This window comes from Pelecanus crispus, chromosome 5 (genome assembly GCF_030463565.1).
Source record: "Pelecanus crispus isolate bPelCri1 chromosome 5, bPelCri1.pri, whole genome shotgun sequence".
NCBI classification, from domain to species: Eukaryota; Metazoa; Chordata; class Aves; order Pelecaniformes; family Pelecanidae; genus Pelecanus; species Pelecanus crispus.
Genome location: NC_134647.1, coordinates 21,935,926 through 21,955,934, shown reverse-complemented (window position 1 = coordinate 21,955,934; position 20,009 = coordinate 21,935,926). Strand labels below are relative to the sequence as shown.

General features: G+C 35.4%; 1 protein-coding gene across 2 annotated transcripts in view; it reads left to right on the top strand.

Annotated features, from left to right (window-relative positions):
• The window catches only part of LOC104036156 (sodium channel protein type 1 subunit alpha), a 73,036-nt gene that overhangs the window by 23,951 nt on the left and 29,076 nt on the right, over window positions 1–20,009 (top strand). For both annotated transcript variants that reach the window (XM_075710799.1, XM_075710800.1), the window contains exons 10-20: window positions 257–562; window positions 1,307–1,687; window positions 2,873–3,005; window positions 3,888–4,126; window positions 6,409–6,582; window positions 7,209–7,565; window positions 8,273–8,755; window positions 12,250–12,367; window positions 13,843–13,997; window positions 16,691–16,864; window positions 19,429–19,551. In XM_075710799.1, the coding sequence (XP_075566914.1) occupies window positions 257–562; window positions 1,307–1,687; window positions 2,873–3,005; window positions 3,888–4,126; window positions 6,409–6,582; window positions 7,209–7,565; window positions 8,273–8,755; window positions 12,250–12,367; window positions 13,843–13,997; window positions 16,691–16,864; window positions 19,429–19,551 (2,643 nt within the window). The remainder of the gene's footprint in view (window positions 1–256; window positions 563–1,306; window positions 1,688–2,872; window positions 3,006–3,887; window positions 4,127–6,408; window positions 6,583–7,208; window positions 7,566–8,272; window positions 8,756–12,249; window positions 12,368–13,842; window positions 13,998–16,690; window positions 16,865–19,428; window positions 19,552–20,009) is intronic.

The following is a 20,009-nucleotide window of genomic DNA, read 5'->3' as shown; positions in this document are numbered from 1 at the left end:
TTAGCCTACTGTCATTAATACAGTCTGTTAGACTTCTGCATTTAATAACTACTCATGAAAGATGGAAGAAGGCTATGGCCAACACATATCTTGAGTCAACTGAGTAATAAAAATTAGAAAAAAATGAGGGAGAGGATGTCCTATGGAAAGTGTTAAGATCCAGGGAGTTTGGACTAGAAATTCCGTACAAGCAAATTTAAAAAACCATGATGTCATGATTTGCTCAGTGACACAAATTCATTCTGCAACATGGCAGGCAGCAGCGGTGGCAGCGGCAGCAGTAACGGCATCCGCAGAATCCAGGGAGCCCAGCGCTGGGGGAGAAGCAGGAGGGCTCTCAGAAAGTTCCTCAGAGGCATCAAAATTGAGCTCAAAGAGTGCAAAAGAGAGGAGAAATAGAAGGAAAAAGAGAAAACAGAAAGAACAGTCTGGAGGAGAGGAAAAAGATGAAGATGAATGTCACAAGTCTGAATCAGAAGAAAGCATCAGAAGGAAAGGTTTTCGATTATCTATTGAAGGCAATAGATTGACATATGAAAAGAAGTATTCTTCTCCACATCAGGTATTGCATATAGTTATTTTTAGTAGAACCATACATTTAAAACATCATAGGCTGTTACAAAACTACGTTAGTCTTCCTGGTACTGTAGTATGACCCTACTGCCTAAAGAAAGGAAACACTGAGATTTTCATTAAACTTTATTATTGTTGCTAGTGCTTGAGAGAAAGTGCTGTAGCTGCTGGATTGTCTTGTAAAAAAACCACAAAGAATTAAATATAACCTCACATCTCTATTCTTGTAATAGGATCGCTTAAAAATCATATTAAAATATTCTCTGATTGATTCTGTGGGGTTTTTTTAGAGTGATTATGTATTATCTAGACTTAATAAAATACTACAGTATTTTTCCATTATGATAGCCTCATATTTTCCTCCTGCTTCAATGATGTTTGGAGGTTGGTTCAATATGTGCAGGATGCTGCATACATGAAAGAATGTGCATGTATAGACCCCCCTTTTTGCTTGATGGGTATTGTGCAACTACTCTACTCGGCAACTCTAACTGACATTAGGACAAAGGAGTGATCAAAATTGGTTTTGTCTTAAGAATCCATAAGCAGTGGTATTTCTAGCTGAAAAATATAAATATAATGAAATACATATAAAAAAATTTCACAGCAGCATTTAGCTTCTGGGGAAAATGGTCATTGTCATATAAGGATCTCACACACACCCCATGCTATCCTGACAACAATGCTAAGTTTGAAGGTTTCTGATATTAATCACATTTTTGTTTGCCTGCAGTCTTTGCTGAGCATTCGCGGCTCCCTGTTTTCTCCAAGGCGCAACAGCAGAACAAGTCTTTTCAGCTTCAGAGGTAGAGCAAAGGATATAGGATCAGAAAATGACTTTGCTGATGATGAGCACAGCACTTTTGAAGACAATGATAGCAGAAGAGATTCTCTCTTTGTGCCGCGCAGACATGGTGAACGGCGCAACAGTAACATTAGTCAGGCCAGTAGGTCATCCAGGATGCTGGCAGTGTTTCCAGTGAATGGGAAGATGCACAGCACTGTGGATTGCAATGGGGTGGTTTCCCTGGTTGGTGGACCATCTGTTCCTACATCGCCTGTTGGACAGCTTCTGCCAGAGGTGATAATAGATAAACCAGCTACTGATGACAATGTAAGAAAGTTTTAAATAGCTTAGGCATCGTGGCCTTTTCTTACTGCACCAGCCAGTGTTTTCTACAGAATGGAACCCTTGGCAATGCTTCCTGGTTGGTCAAGCTGTGAATGCTCCTGCATCTTGTAAAACCTTTAATATATAAAACAGCTAAGATAGGTTTGCAACCTAAGCATTTACTTACCAATATTCTCATAACTAACAAATGCAATTTGCAGTTTCCAAGTAATAAAATATTAACTTAATTACACATTCATAAAAGCACTATGCTTTATTGTATTATTGTGCTATACTTTAATTCTGCTGATCTAAAGGTCCATCTGGCTATGGTCTGCAAAATCACAGTTACTATACAATTGAAAATAGTATACAAAAATATTATCATATAACTGCAGTCAATATGATGCTGCTATTACCACTTTATCAAAATTAGCGTTATTGGTTAATTTTGATAACATTCTTCCTTATTAGCGCCCTTAAAAATGTAAGGAAGTTGTAAATTCTTTATTATCATTTATTTCTCATTCCTATATGTTCTCCATCTGTTGCTGGTGGAGTTCTGTAGTGTAGATAACAAACAGTTTATTGGATGATGACATTTCAATACATAATTCCAAAAATACAAATGTGTGTGAACATATGTGCAGCACATATTGCTGCCATTCTCTTACCATATACAAGGTAAGAGAAGATATCTCAGAAAAATTTCTCGCTTAGTTCAAAGTTGTCTACTCACGTTACTAAAAAAATACTAGCATGAGGAAGCATGAGGAAGTCAGACTTTTCTTACTTGCTACAGTTTGCCTAGGGGAAAAAACTATTATGTTACAAAACCCCAAATTCTGTCAGCAGGAGCAAGGAAAAAAATTACAGTTTGCAAAAATTGTATACAATATTTTGAACTCAGTCCTTTTCCATTTGTTTAAATAATTTTTCATAGCTTGAAGGAAAGAAATTCAAAAGTTAAGTAAATAAACTCTCTCTCAGTCTTAACGGGAAGTAACTATTGCTTCATATCTTAAAAATTATTTAAAAGATACTAAAAAGTAATAAAAGTCTGACAGGATAAAAATTGAAGTGCACGAAGCACGTATCCAAGCTAAGACATTAATAACAGGGTTCTATATGGTATTTGCTTATCTTATTACTCCAACATGGTCTCACCTATCATTGTTCTCTGTATAGGGCACCACTACAGAAACAGAAATGAGGAAGAGAATATCAAGTTCTTTCCCCGTTTCTATGGACTTCCTGGAAGATCCAGCTTTAAGGGAAAGAGCCATGAGTATTGCTAGCATCCTCACAAACACTGTGGAAGGTGTGTGCTAGCTTAATATTTAATACCTGTTTTTATAATGGACTTCTGAAAATTTCAGTTGAAACTTAAAAACTGATTTAAAATAGCTTAATTAACAGATACTGTCCCACAAACTGACACATATTTATTAGTAAACTCAAAGCTCTTTATTCATTAAGGTTATTACACAAGTAAGCATTAAAGTTATTACACAAGTAAGCATTAAAGTTATTACCTAAGTAAGCATTTCTCTCTCATTGTTTTGCCACCACGTACCTTGTGTGGTCATCAGGACTACAGAGTTATGTTCGATGGTCATAACTGAGTGGACGCTTATACATGTAAATTAAAAATATATTATTGGACACAAAAAGGCCACGGAACATTTTTCAAATATATGCAATTATTGTTAAAATCATATGTATTTTTAGCAGTTATATTTATTCAGTTACTCTTTAAAGAATTGCTATGCTAGGTGATAAAAATGTTTTTTTCTTGAACTAGGAATGAAAATTATATTCAAAATTTTTACCTAAACACAACAGATTTCGAAATAAAAATATTTGCATAACAGAACAGTAAGTGGGAGGAACAGGCTGAAGTGTAATCAAGGAACAATAAAAAATGTAATACAAATCAATGTATAAATTGATACTGATCAGAATAGTGACTGGAATTCAAAGAAGTTGTGCTTGATAGAGCAGCTTTGAACAAAATAAATATGTTTGATAACATTTTTTAAAGACTTTCTTGAAAAGCCCTGTAAAAAAGTATAAAGGGCATGCTTATACGAGGTTAATCTGTACCAGTTTAGATTGACAATTTGACTGGTGCAATTCATATAGGATTGAGGAATGTTAGAGCAACCGCATAGTTACCTCTATGAACTTTCTTTTCCCACAGAACTCGAAGAATCAAGACAGAAATGTCCGCCATGTTGGTATAAATTTGCAAATATTTTCTTGATCTGGGACTGCAGTCCGCATTGGTTAAAAGTAAAACATATCGTCAACTTAGTGGTAATGGACCCATTTGTTGACCTGGCTATTACCATTTGCATTGTTTTAAATACACTCTTTATGGCTATGGAACATTATCCAATGACCGATGAATTCAATAACGTACTTTCAGTCGGAAATCTGGTAAGCCTGTTGGGTTTTTATGTTCATGATTTGGAAGGAATTATGTCTGAAATAACCTTTTTTTTTTTTTTTTTTTTTTTTTTACTCTTTAGAAAGTAGATTTATCGGACATTTATTGGCCTCCAGATATGACTCTGTCAGAACATTTTTGGAAATTTCACTGTCAGTCCTGGCTCATGTAACTTTGGATACTGTAAAATCAATATATTGCAGTGTTCTGCTAAGCCAAATTAAAAATTTAAAAAATGGCACCAGTGCTACATTAAGTAAAGTCCATCTTAAACAGAAGTTGATTTCTCTAACTACTAAACCAGGAAATGCATTACTTCCATGAAAAAGACACTATGCAAATAAACGTAGTGTTACTTTTTCAATCAATACAATACAAATCTTTAAATTATGAATGTGTTTTTAATTGCTCTGTTTCCTGAGCACAGGTTTACATGGCTAGAAGAGCCATTTAAAAGCATTTCTAGAATTTTCCTCTGTAAAAGACTTTTTATGTGGATATGTGGATTGTTTTCTTTATATACCTTATGTAAAACTATGAAAAATATCCTGCAGTAGTTTTTCCTCTGATAGTTTTTATAATTTTTATCATCAGATAATAAGATATCTTTTGCTCATGTTGTCAACTATATTTTTTCCCTTCTACTTCAAAAAGATAAATTATTAAAGAATTCAGGAGTTAATTTTTTGTAGCTCTGATGCTTTTGAACTGACAGGTTTGATCACATAGAAGTATCTGCAGCTGCAGTCCTACTTTGTCTCTTATTTTAAGAATTAATTTCATATAATGGGATTTTTAATAATCCTTGTTCTGTAATGAGGAAAAAAATATCTTGGACCATGTAAATAACTACAGGATTTAGAAGGGAGAATTAATAGATAAATGCATAGTTGGTTTTCGTATACTTAAAATAAGGGAAACTCTGAATCTGAGTTTCCCAGTAAAATGTAAAATCTTGTATTGTAGCATTTTATAGGTTTGTTTTCCAACCAAGAAAATGCCATAGAAACCTTGGTGTACATCTGACTTCAAAGGGAGTGCGAGAGAACCCAGCTATAAGCACCATGCTCTTCCAGTCTTAAGCTTCCTGACATAAACCCCTTCTGCAATTAGAGGCCCTCACGGTTCACCTGCCCCAGTAGTTCCACGTTAAAGCTCCTTGAGAACCTCACTGTCCTGATCGTTAGGAACCTAAGTCAGTGTTTCAAACTATTTATTCATTCCTACCTCTTCCTCAGTGGTTCCAATCCTGTAGCTTACAAAATAGTAACCTTTCCCTCTCCAGTGTTTATATCTGGAATGTATTTAAAGACTGTGGTAAAATCTATCCTGAGCATTGGCATTCCTAGGCAAAGCAAATCAGACTCTTCTTGTCCATCTCCTGATTATCCCAGTTAGATTATCCTCTTTAGCTGTCCCATTTTCTGTTCAGTTTGCTTGAAAATGGGTTATCAAAACCAAAAAAAGAAAGCATTTCAGACCAGGGCTCAGGCAGCCTTTAATGGTGGTTTTAGGACATTCCTATCCTACAGGAAATTCTTCTAAGACTTCTCTCAAAGCTACCCAGGGTCACTACCTTGGTAGTTCCTAAATATGATTCCTACCTCATTCAGAATGGCATCCCATGGTTGTGTTTAAAATGTGTTCTTAAATGCTCTTTCATTCCTGACATTAAAGTGATTGAGCCAATCAACTTCACTAAACTTACTGGCAACACCCAGGTAGAAGTTCCTCAGCTTCAGCAAAATGTTTTTATCTCTGTCTGGTGTAAATAACTGTATCTCTGTTGAACTGAATGGGATTATGGCAGGTTATACCAGCAAAGGAGCTGCCCCTCTGGAGTCTTAGATTTGGCCTCTTGCATTCTGCTGTATAATGTAATTAGTATACCAAGAAAGATGTTATACCATGTAATTTCTTGGAAAGCATTCTGGTTTATGTTGTGAAAATCGAATTTGGGGTATTGTTTGTGCAGTATATGAGAAAGTCCATATCCTGATAGAGTTGAAATTGGATTATAAATGTTACAAACCAGAAGTTTATGTAACTTGTTTAGTATAAAATTTAATTATTTGAAAAAATTACTTGGTTTGTATGGCACTTGTTAAGGGAAGGTGGGCATAATAAATCACTACAGTACACTGAACTATTTTCAAGTATCAGTTTTGGATAAGATATTGCAGATATGTAGCTTGAATTAAAAACCTAGACAACAGCTAGATCTGTAATATTATATTTCACAATGAAATAACAAACTGCATTTTGAATTCAGGTCTTCACTGGAATCTTCACAGCAGAAATGTTTCTCAAGATAATTGCAATGGATCCTTACTATTATTTCCAGGAAGGCTGGAATATTTTTGATGGTTTTATTGTTACCCTTAGCTTGGTTGAGCTTGGTCTTGCAGATGTGGAAGGACTCTCAGTTCTTCGATCATTCAGATTGGTAAATATACATCAATTGCACTGATTTTTCAATGGGGCTTCATTAATATAATATAATTTTTTGGCTTAAAAATTTGCTTGATATTGGCCACAATACTGATCCTGATGTCTCTTTCATTAGTACAGATTCTTATTACTTGTGATATCTTACTGTCTTCAATGGGAATTGATAGAGATCCAGACAAACAGATAGCAACGGGTGCCCTGGGCCTATTTCCAATGTATTTATTGTGTACACACACTTCAAACAGCCTGTTATGCAGAAACAAATCAACTCACTAGGTGTATTGTGCTCTGACTGGCATCACAGAAATAGATCTGCTCTACAAATACCAGTAGAAAAGTGGCCCAGATGATTTTAACAGATGAACTCTAGGTTTTAAATTCCATCTAATATGACTGGTAGGTTCTTTGGCCTTCAGTAAAAACTACTTGAGGATATCAAGCTTGAACTTCACAAAATTTTGTTGAATGAACCTTCCATCTCATGCTTTTAGACAAGAGGATTCCCTCTGAACAGTCATACTCAGGGTATATTTTGCAGTAATATCCTTCCGCAAATTAACTTTAAAATATCTTTGTGTCTTTCTTGCTGGTTGTCCTAACAATACTTTTCTTTTCTTCCAGTTACGAGTTTTCAAATTGGCAAAATCTTGGCCAACACTAAATATGCTGATAAAAATTATTGGTAACTCCGTGGGAGCTCTGGGTAATCTGACCCTGGTGCTGGCCATCATAGTGTTCATTTTTGCTGTGGTTGGGATGCAGCTGTTTGGGAAAAACTACAAGGAATGTGTCTGCAAAATCGCAAGTGACTGTGTACTTCCACGCTGGCACATGCAAGATTTTTTTCACTCTTTTTTGATCGTATTTCGAGTGTTGTGTGGAGAATGGATAGAAACGATGTGGGACTGCATGGAGGTTGCTGGCCAAGCCATGTGCCTTACTGTCTTCATGATGGTCATGGTGATTGGAAACCTAGTGGTATGTAATCAAAGCATTACCAAAAAAATATTTGGCAATGGAGTGGGCTCAATCTTGAAGCAATTAAGTGCTCTGGCTCTGCTTCAACAAAGCACTTAAGCAGGTGGTTTCAAGCAATGCTTAAAGTTAAGCTTAAGAGTTTTTTTGGATTGAGAACAAAGTATTCTGCAATATCAAAATCCTAAGAATGTTGGAGTGAGCACTTAGTCACATTCTTAATTTGTCTTTTGGCTCTTTGTAAATATTTTGTGCTGCAAATAATTTTAGTTTATGGGCTCTTTATAAACCATTTGCTGTGGATTTTTTAATTATTTATCCCATATGATTACTCACCTAAATAATCTAATTTCTGCTGTGTGATGGGATAAATTAAACTTTTTAATGATGCCAAATAGCAAATCTGCTCTCTCTGTTTTTAGATTATAAGACTTTGCACCAAAATATTTATATACTGTGGGGATTTAAAAACACATTTACAGATATTAGTCAGTTGTAGGAATATTTTTGAACAGTGAACAGGAGCTAAGCAAAATTTAAAAAGCTCAGTTTTTTAAGAAGAAGAGAAAAAGCTTTGAGGGTGCTTTTCTTTGGTTATGGTGAATTATTGGGATTTCAGTCTTCGATGTCACTAATATGACAATTTTTAATAAAATAAATGTTCTTTGTTGGGATAAAGTCTAGAACGTCCTTTTTCTATCTTCCTGCAGGTACTGAACCTATTTTTGGCCTTGCTCTTGAGCTCATTTAGTGCAGACAACCTTGCCGTGACAGATGATGACAATGAAATGAATAATCTCCAAATTGCTGTAGCAAGAATGCAAAAGGGCATAGATTATGTGAAAAGAAAAGCACGCGAATTCATCCAAAAAGCTTTTGTTAAAAAACAAAAAGCTTTAGATGAAATCAAACCACTTGAAGATTTGAACAACAAAAATAGCTGTATTTCTAACCATACAACTGTGGAACTAAGCAAGGACCATGACTATATTAAAGATGTGAATGGAACAACTAGTGGCATAGGCACAGGTAGCAGTGTGGAAAAATACATAATTGATGAAAGTGATTACATGTCATTCATAAACAACCCAAGCCTCACTGTGACAGTGCCCATTGCTGTGGGTGAATCTGACTTTGAAAATCTAAACACAGAGGAATTTAGTAGTGAATCAGACCTGGAAGAAAGCAAAGAGGTATTTAGATATTTTATGCATTTCTCTCTGATCTTTTGCATAAGCCAGTGTATTCAGTTCTTGATCATTTGTTATTTTGACACTCCTCTGTACATGGGCATAAATGAGTGTATAAAGGAGGGTTTAATTCTTGATGAACAAAAGTGTGAGAAAGGGTTGAAAATTACAGCCTCCAAGAGGAGATAAGAGGCCAGGCAATGGGAGACCAAACAAATCCATAGGAACTGTTTATGGTCCATATGGTAGTTGCAACAACTGGTAGAGCAAGGCATTGCCCTAGCTACAGCCTTATTCCGCCAGAAACTTTTGTTTGCCTCCTGTAACAAGGGTCCCATGAGGAACGTCATACATCTTCCCTCTTCTGCTCAAAAAATCCCTCCATAGATTTTTTTTTTTTTTTTTTTGTGAGCAGGTATAAACCAAAAACATAGTTTATCTATTTCCTTTAGACACTGGAATTCTCTTAGATTTTAAAGTTGTCAGCTCTTCTAGACCTAGATTCCCATAGAAAAGAAGTTTTAACCATAGACTCTTCCATATACTTCAAATTCACTTAGTTGTTAAAACTGAAAAATAGTATCAACAGATGAAAATATCTCATGTTGCTAAGGGAATGCCAAAGCAGGCTATAGATATAAAGCCTTGTCGAGAACTGTATTTTTAAAAAAACATATTAAGGCTGTAACTGTTCCTTTACATGACCTTTTGTCTGTGGCTATTTTAACAAAATAATTTAAACTGAATTGATAACATAATTTGCAAAACAACTACACCTTCAGTGACTTAGTTTGTTGATGTTTTGTCAAATAGGAAAATTATCTTTCCAGACACTTAAGAAAATGAATTTTCTGACTTGAGGAACCTTAACCTTCAACTAGCTAGTTTCCATTCTGGTAGCAATCCAGTTTCTTTGTGGGATAGCTCATCTTCTCCTCCCTGTCCGCCCCCTCCCCCCACCCCACCCCGCACTGCTGTAACAGTACTTCAGACACCTAATTTTAGGTGAGCTGAATTCTGTACTGCTGCCACTTCTGTGTGCGTAAGCCCTCTAGTGTTCTCAACAAAAACCCAGCGTTAAGCTAAGTGCAATCTTTGGATCCTTCTCCAAGAAAGGAGACCTGTACGCCACAGCCTCTCCCCATGGCAACCAATTTCAAAGGCAGTGTTGTTCCCATTTCCCAATTAATATCTGAAGCATTAATATTTCTTTTCCTGTTAAATATTAGCCAAAATGTCTTATAATTTGGCTTTGACTCAAGCTTCTCAACCGCTGCCACAATAGAGGTTATAAGAGTGTACTTGAGCACATTATGAACTTGACCCAGCACAAAGAATTTCTAAATAAAACAACATTTAAACAAAGATCCATTGGAGAAAAACAATGACTGATCATCTACTCTCCCCAGAACTACCTTAATGCTGGCCAGTCCGGTTCAGTCTTCTAACCCATCACAGAGCAGGCAGTCAAATGGAGTGACACAAGTTGGTTTATGACTGACCAATGGGGAAAAGACCATTTAGGACAGTTTTCTGTAAACATGCTGCTACCTGTAGGACCAGGGTAACCTTTCATCCCATTGAGAAAGTACTACAACATCTCTGACTTCCTTCAGAAGCTTATGAAACAGCAGCTCTGTTAAATAGTTTTCTGTGGAAAATCCATCCAGCAGTGCTGTTTTGGATTTGAGTCCAACTCCTTATTTATATTGACTGTTAGTATAATGGGACTGTAGAAAAGAAATTATAAACACCAGAAGAGCAGAGCCTTTGAATTAGCTGAGTTTTTGATGAGAGCCCACTTAGAAAAGACTGTATGGATTCTCTGCTTCTCAGGCCAGAGGGTACTAACAGGCGAGTTCCTGCTGGCTTCAGACCATACTGAGGTTTTCAGCACCATTCCTGGAGTTCTACAGTGCTGGCCAGGATCCTTTTTTGCTGATTGGGTCAGCTCTAAACGTTGGGAGGTTTCTGTCGGGGTTTTGTTTGTTTGGTTGGTTGGTTTGGTTTGGTTTGGTTTTCAGCCGAGTACTCTTTTCTCCCTTAGCAAAGTAACAGATCATCTTAAAATTATAAATTACACTGTTAATTTCAAAAAGCTTAATTTTAGTATGCAAAAAGTAGCTGAAAATAATACTACAGAAAATCTGCTTCGTAGAAGAAAATAGATAAGTAGAATTAAAAGGTTTTTTTCCAAAAATGAAAAAGCTTCGGAAAAGTTTTGAAAATTTTCTATTTTATTTTAAAAAGTGGTAAATCATACTGCAAAAGATGATTTGTGAAAATTGGATTACTAGAAGTATACAGTATTTTTGTAAAAATATGAGAGAGGCAACTCTGTAATGTAATTTGGGAAAAAACGTCTATAAATTGGTTCTTGTGACAAATAATGACAGAGTCAGAAACTAGATACATCAACCCATTTTCCTGGTACAGTTGAGACATTGTTCTTCCAATCTCTATAGTCACCACAAGATTAAATTAACTAAAAACTGGCTACTTAAAATACTACAAATTTTATTAAGTGCCATGCAACTCAATGTCAATGAGTCCTGGAATTGTTACTGGAAAACAGACTGGCTACTGCTTTAGTAAGAGTTTTGTTGTTAGGGTTTGGGGATTTTTTCATCCTCAATATCAAAAAGCCTGCTCCAACCTAGCATTGATGAACCTATATTGCATTTATTCTATTATTTTGTTTACATCCTTCAATATAGTTTCTTCACAGTTTTCACCAGATCTTTAGCCACAATACCAACCAACTAGATTGCAACCACGTCCCAGCTGCATGTTACAATGCTTTGAGAATTTTTAGGATAGGATTGGCTTAAGTGCATTCAGTTTTTTAAAATTCAGGTTCCACCTTCCACTTCTCTCTCTTTATACTCATCATGTTATTGAAAATTTGATTGGTTATAAAACACAACTTGATGTTTTATGGGACATCTTTAATCTACCTCACCCTTATTGTACGCAACTTCTGCTTCACTCTGAGCTAGACTTTCAGCAATTTTAATCTGGATTTGCTGACCTCTAAAGTGTTAGCCTTCCCTGCTGATCCGTGCTTTTTTCCCTCATTCCTCTGAGCTCATTTATACAGTTATAGTTGGGCTCTTACCCACTTTTCAGTAGATGCTACAGATTGCTGCATATGTATTTAAGCTTCATTATTTCTATGTAGGTCAAGAGATCATTGCCACTTATGGCTAGTTGTGGTCATAGCTTAGCATCATCATTCATATATTTTAGTTTAAAGCATAATTTTGTTTAAAGACTTATCTATCACTGATATGCCTTCTAGTTAATGGATCCATACAATGCAGAAGGAAAGCCAAAGATTGTACAAATTACACATATGTTTATCAGCAATTTACTTATGTTGACTACTGGAACATTCAAAAACATGGCAGAATTATTTACTTATTCTGAAAACAACTAATATTTGCCTTAAAAATATTTACTGTGCATTTATGATGCTTTTTTCCCCCCCTTTGCAGAAGTTAAATTTGTCTAGTTCATCTGAAGGTAGCACAGTTGATATCGGACTTCCTGCAGAAGAGCAACCAGAAGCTGAACCTGAAGAAGCCCAGGAGCCAGAGGCCTGTTTCACAGAAGGTGTTTGGAACAAAAATACTAATAATACTTATTCATGAAATATGGAATAATTATCTATTTAAACTAAGTATTAATATTTCTGTATTGAATTAATCTTTTGTTACTGTTTAAACTATTATTATTAGCGGTAGTACTTTTAGACCATAATTTACCATATGGATACCGATACCACAATTACACTATGTATCAGATAAACAATTAAGAAAACTTTTTATTAGAAATTTATCATTATTTTTAAAATAAGAAAACTATATTACTGAAAGTTTTATTTTAGTACAAACTACTGTACTTTCTGAGTTTAGTTACAGTCTCCTAGATAATAAAATAACACACTATTTTTATACCACTCTTCATAGATATTATGAAAGTGCTTTATAAAGTATACATTATTGAAACAGCTGCTGAGTGGTAAATAAAAACTGCATCTGGATGGTTTTGTGCAAAATGCTAAATGAACCTTCTACAAATTGGCAAAAAGAGGAAGAAGAGCCTTTGTGTGCCACCTGGGGCAAGAACAGTCTCACCTGGTGGACTCATTCATCTTTCATGCTTCCTTCTATTGGCCCTTTTACACAACTCAATTAAAGAATCCAGTCATAAACTTTATTTGCAAAGGCGTTTCCTTGTGAGAAACCTTATGGATGTGTGCATGTAAAGGAGGTGGGGAAAGGAATAGGTTTAAAACAGTAATCTAAGGATACAAATGCCATTTTTGGTATCTGTAAGCAAAAGTTAGATTTAGAGTTTGGAAAATAAATGCTACTGTCAGTGCTGGGGTTGGGTTATTTCTGGACACGATAACAGACATTTCTTTAGGAATTTACACTGAACTAGTAAGAAGTAGTACTGTAACAGACTTGGATTTGGCAAAGAGAATACCGTTATTGATTATTAGTATTTTTCTACCTAAATGAAAGAAGAAACAAAATCAAGTCAGCAGTTAAATCATAAAAGCTTAAATAAATCAAGGGCACAAGTTAGAGAAGTTAGCAGTACTGAAAAGCTCAGAACTCGGATAGGAGGCTTAGAATTGTTTCATACAATAGATGCAACATTGTCTGAAATTAGCATCCCAAACAAAAGAAAGTACAATTTAATAACAGTTGCCCATATCTTACTACATAAACCTACTATACATTTGGATGAGCTTGTATATTTTTACTCATACTTTGTATTTTGTAATTTGGCTTCATGTTCCATGGACTTATCTTTTTGTGTGCACTGTATTGAGCACTTAGTTCTTGATAAATGAGAAATACTTTCTTCTCACTTATTCATTTAATTGTAAATTCCAGTTGTCTCAGTGTTAAATTTTTTTGCTTTGGAGAAAAAGAAGGTCATCTTGGTAAAAGCCTATTAGGTTTTTACTAAATAGCACAGCTTCTGGAAAGGTAGCATTGTATCATTAACAGAATGCATAACCAAATGCAATTCAACAAAATCTCTTTTCTCCCACCCCTCCCCCCATTTTAAAGGCTGTGTACGAAGGTTCAAGTGCTGCCAAGTAAGTATAGAAGAAGGGAGAGGAAAGCAGTGGTGGAACCTTAGAAAAACCTGCTTCAAGATTGTTGAACACAACTGGTTTGAGACTTTCATTGTCTTTATGATTCTTCTCAGTAGTGGAGCTCTGGTGAGTAAAACATGAACAGAGTGTTACAATGTTGTCAGAAAACTTCTTAAAAGTTGGCTCTTCAAACATTGTTTTAACTTATTTTTCCCCACCAGAAAGAACACACAGTTCAAATGACAGGACAAAATTTTAGTCAGGCCTTTGAAAGAGTGGTAGAAAAAGTCTCTTCTCAACAATATGCCGAAAATAGAACAGACATAATTGATTAGAGAGAACTTAACACCTTTGCTGAAAGTCATAGTGATATGCCTGAAGCAGGGAGCGGGACAACATGCAAATAAGAGAACACATTTATCTTTGTTATTTTAGTTTGCTCTCTGGTTTTACTGGTGTTTACTGATATAACTCAGGGAAAAGAACTGTCACTGATGAAAAAAGAAGAGTTTGGAAGTAACTGTAATAGCATAAACAGCTCACAATGCCTTGCAAGAGACAGAGCTAGCCATAGCTAGTATTATGGATGTTATGTGCTAGAACAGCAAGAAAGATTAAGACTGATTGTTTGTAATTATTCCCTTCTAAGAATAATAATTTATTATTTATGCTTCTAATTCAGCTTCTACTGACTCATGTAGACTAAGGGGATATATGTAAAAACATGGATTTGCTTTAAGGTTAACGAGTATGTGAGGGCACAATAAAAAGAAGCCAAAAATTATATAAATATATAACAATAAAAGAAAAAAAACCCCAATAATACGTTATTTTACAAATACAAATAATGACAAAGAATGAAGAAATTGGAGATGAACTGTTAAATAAAGGTGAGCCTGGATACATACTGAGATGAAGTTTCTTAGGCAAACTACTTGCCCTGAGATAACGTTGAGTATATCTAGCATCTACTCTGGTAGATGCAATTACCCTTTGGTAAATTACTTAGGTTCCTACATCATAAATCAAAATTGTGTTGCAAAATTGTATTATAAACTCTTTAGATCACTCCCAACACTTTAAAATACTGTGAATGGTTAGCAGTTTATGACTATACCTATCATTAGTTTTGGTTAAATCTTTAAGAAACATTCTGCTTTTGTTTGGTCTAATATCAACACAACCATCAAATAAGCAATTTTTACTCAACACCATGTGACACCTTCCTTGTGATTTAAAACTCTCAAAATAACAAAAGGCTCACATCTACACTGTTGAATTTTGGTTCATGCTACCAAGTGGAGAAAACCTTTAGTGACAAGAATTTAAATGAGAGAAAAGTACTTGCAAGAGACCTGATAAAGGTGAATTTCCATCATTGTATTTACAGGAAGTTTGAGATGAGATCCTACAGTGTTAGCATCTCACGCTTGTGAACCTAAGGTGTGTGTCATGCACGGAACATTTATTTTGTGAAAATGTTTCAGAGACCAGGGATTTGCCCAAGCCTCTGGAGATGTGAGATCCTGCTCTGCCCTCAGCTTCCTTTGTGATAGTGAAACCTGCCAGTACTGTATCCCAATGTTCACCCCAAGGGTACACTCCAGAGGAGTCTCACTGTCATTACAGCCAGGAAATTTGGCAGGCACAGGCACCCTGCAGGCTGCCTATGAACCCCCACCCTAGGGGCATTCAGGCAGGGAGGAGACACGCTTCTAGCTGCCAAGAGCACTGCTAGCTTAGCCTCTAGCGTACTCCCACCTATAAGAAGGAAATGATCTGTGTTGGCTCTTCCCAGTTTTGTGAGATAAAGTTGTTAGTGATTACATATGAGTGTCAGGTACCATAGTGCCTAAGTATCCAAAATTAGTGATACACAGATGTTAATTTGATGATTGATAGACAAACACTAACCATTTGAACTGACAGATGTAAAGTGATTCAAAAGCAGGCTGGGTAAAAATGAATGTTAGTATCAATAAATATCCCAATCTTTGCAAGCTAGCAGATCATTCCAGTTCTTTCAATCCAATAAAATCAATTGTTCTCCAAAAGAAATAATAGCATAATCAAAATTTAAAAGCAATTAAAGGGAAAATTTCTTGGAGGACAGGAAGAATTACTCAAAAGCAGAAGCTACATGTTTTTTCAAATGTCTAAAAATTACAACACACAAAAAGTGTAAATAATATTGCAAGGATCTCAGAAATTTTGTGCATCTCATAAAATGTGAATAATACAGTAAATCAAGTATCTTACTTAGATGAATAAGTATTTTTTTAAGAAAGGAAGAACTTCTTTTATGATCTATTACTTAAAATTTTCAAAAAGCAACAGGACTTAAAAACATAAGATCAAATGTATTGTCACTGTCCTGAAAACTTTACAGCTTTGGCCCTGGATTTTGAACACAGATCTACCTACATACAAACCAAAGGATCTCAGTAGCATTCAGTTCAAGCACATCACTCTGCAGAATCAGTGCTCTTTGTGAGTACCAAAAATGATCTGAGTAATTCACCATCAGCAATAAATAAATAAATAAATAAATAAACAAACAAATATCTCTGACCACTGAAGTGGTTGCTGTGTAATATCTGCTTCTCCCTCCTGTGAGCTGGAAAATATAGTTCCACAGTTGAAAAACAGGTATAGACTGCATTAGCAGAAAAGGAGACATCAGATAGAAGTGACACTCCCATGCCTTTTCTTGAAGAAAGATTGTTTCCTTTTTTGTTGTCGTTTTGTTTTGTTACAACATGATGTATGTGAGATAACAAAAGGGAACAACAAATATCTTTGAATGTGTTTATCCATAGGCTTTTGAAGACATATATATTGAACAGCGCAAAACTATCAAGACCATGCTGGAATATGCTGACAAGGTCTTCACTTACATCTTCATTCTGGAAATGCTGCTGAAATGGGTGGCCTATGGCTATCAAACATACTTTACTAATGCCTGGTGCTGGCTGGACTTCCTGATTGTCGATGTATGTAGTATATTTCCTAGGTGTTACTTTTATATTTATCTGATATTTTTAATTCGTTGCTCTAGTTTACTTTTAAATTTAAAAAGTAAGGTAGATGGAAAAATTTCCTTATTTCTCTGTCTTCCACTTTACACTTACAACACTGCCTTTCTACACCACGGAGTTAAGAAAGACTCAAAGTTCTCCTGCTAGCAAAAAAAACTCACTTGGTAGCCCCACAAGCAGTTAAAGGGTTTATCCCAGCATGGTTGTTGAAAGAGGTAGTGCTGTCCTCTGTTCTGCCCCTGGTAGCTCATTCTCACCTTCAGACCCGCCTCCCCCCCGATGTAGTTTTAGTCATCCAGCATTTAGATGGGTGTCTGGTCCACCAGACACTCATCTGGATTAAAACTCCTCTGGCAAGAAAACGAACGTCCTGTCCACAAATTTCAGCATATGGCTGAATTAGGGTTTTACAAGGAATGCAAGATGTGTCTGTAGCATTGGTGGTGTGGCTTACTTAGCATTAAAAGTCCAATGAATATTACTGAACTTGCAATCTTCACAGCTGTGTTTGAAATCGGGCTCAATAATCCTCCCTGCAAGGGTTATCTAATAGTTATAACTCCACTGTGATGTGCTGTGAAATGGGGGAGACCATTTCTTGATGTATTAATGCAATTATGGAGAATGTAATGTCCTAAGTATGCCCCCTTGAGAAAACCTCCAATGTGCAGAAACACATACTGTTTCAGCAGTCTATGAAGTTCTGTGTGTGAAACTAAAATATTATGTTTTATGTAGTTACAAAACCAAAACTAGTCACTACTTTTTTAAGACAGAAATTTCTGGTAAAACTTATACAAAACCCAAATATTAAACAAGTTAAATTTTAAAATTAAGATGCATTTTGTCTTGGTTTCAATGATGTAGAAACAGACACTGAATAGGCAAAAGGTGAACTTCATAAGCGGTTATTGACCCAAAGAATTGCTAAAAATCCAACAGTTTCTGAATGTGTTCCCAGCATACAAGGGCTAATCAAAGTAGTTCATTTCCTCAAGCTTTGTTTTGTGACTGGTGCCTACAACTTTTTGATTGGTGTACATTATGGATTACACATATCTAGGATTCAACTTCACATATACAGCTTCAGAGAACCACGTTCAAACATGCTATTTGTACAAAGAAAGTACCCTCTCTTTGGAAAACACTTTTGTTCTTTAGTATCTAAATTCTTCTCAATATGGGAACCTAAGTGGCACCTATAACAAAAAAGTTTGGAGAAGCATGCAAGCAGAAACACCAGTTCCTTTTCTAAACTCATTTTCACTAATGTTTGACCTTATTTAAATCACAATGTCCCAAACTGCCATCCTGTGAATGTGAAAATCTGAATACTTCTTTGTGTGAAGGTATAACACATATTCAAGTGTCTGAATAAACTCATGATTAAATCCTGGATTTACACACCTGGATGTTTTCTTTAATTTGTCTTCAGATTATGGCAGCTTGAAAGCTTGAAAGTTTTCAGTAGTATGATGAATGTGCTGGAGAAAGAAATTCAGGCTTCAGAAGGACCTAGTTTTGTGGGTTGCTAGAGCTCAGGATTGACACATACAGAAAAGCTATTAACTTTTAAAAGCTAAAGATTTCACATATAAAGCTTTTTTTTAAAAATATGGTTCATAAAGAGCACTGTCCTACAGTCCTCTTTACATGATGCATTGTTCTTTAAAATGAAAGAGTACATGAGACCATTGTGCTATTTTTGGCCCAATAAATAGCTACGGAATTAGAACAGGGTAATGAAGGAGCATTTAGGGGAAATGGGAAGAAAACGGAAGGTATTATTTTGGACAGGAGCCAGAGCAAATGTAGAGAATATGGTATTTCTCACTGAAGTAATGTAGGCATACAGAATACATAAAGACCTGTGGATATGAGACTTTATTACACTTGCTGGCTATGGAACTGTTCTTGTAAGGTCTTTAAGAAACAGCATAATCCAGCTTAATGTCAGCCTGTAGAGCACATAAATTCAGCAGTCAGGCAAAAGGATTAGTCAGTGTAACTGAATATAGAAAAATTAATCCTTTCTACCAATTTCCAGAGCAGCAATGTTGCTCTGTGACCCATCTGTTAATTCAAAACAGGCTTCCATCATTTCCCTTGGTTGTGGGCAATCAAATGGGCATTATCAGCTATAATTACTGATCCCAACAGCACTGTAAAACAAAGAAAAAGTGAGAGCAATACCTAAACTGGTAAAAAGGAAAGATTAATTTAATTTGCTTTTTGTGGTTTTAAATGCCCTTAAGTCACTAGCAAAATATGAAATTCAGAAGTATTAATGTTCCCAGATATTGTTACCTTATATTTTTGTTTGTTTGTTCACCTATCCTACTCTTCTTTCATATTACTACTTTTTTCTTTTTTTTTTTAATTTTTTATTGAAAAGACTTCCTATTCCTGAAGAAAGTGATCCAAAATTAGATTCTTCTAAAGAAGTTTATCTCTCACATCTATGGTACGTAAAGTAGTATGTACAATATAATAATTTTTACTTTCCTGTTTTCATATAGGTCTCTTTGGTTAGCTTAACAGCAAATGCATTGGGTTACTCTGAACTTGGTGCCATTAAGTCCCTTAGGACACTAAGAGCTTTGAGACCTCTAAGAGCTTTGTCACGATTTGAAGGCATGAGGGTAAGACAACATGAAAGAATCTGAAACTATGCATGCATAGAAAGAATCCATGCATGCAGAATAAGGAATGACAAGTCCATGCAGAAAGGCTGCACTATCTTTTTAATCTATTGCACATCTTTACTAACAGATAAGCAAAAAGCTTCATCAATTCACCTAAATCCATATGCAGTACCACATAGAAGTTATGTTCATTAAGGTTACTTTACTTTCTAGCCAATCTCAGGAGTTTTCCATATAAGGCTTTGAAATAACCAACTATGAATTTTCTTAACAGATGCTTAGTAATTAATAAGAGGTAACAAGATTTTATTAATTATTTACTGATAAACATATCACAATATTTATACAGGAATCTAATTTAGCACTTGTTAATAAAGGTATTTTCTGCTACCAGTTGAAATTCTTCCTTTTTCTTCATATTTGATAAACCACCTTTTGTCTAACCCCACTGAATT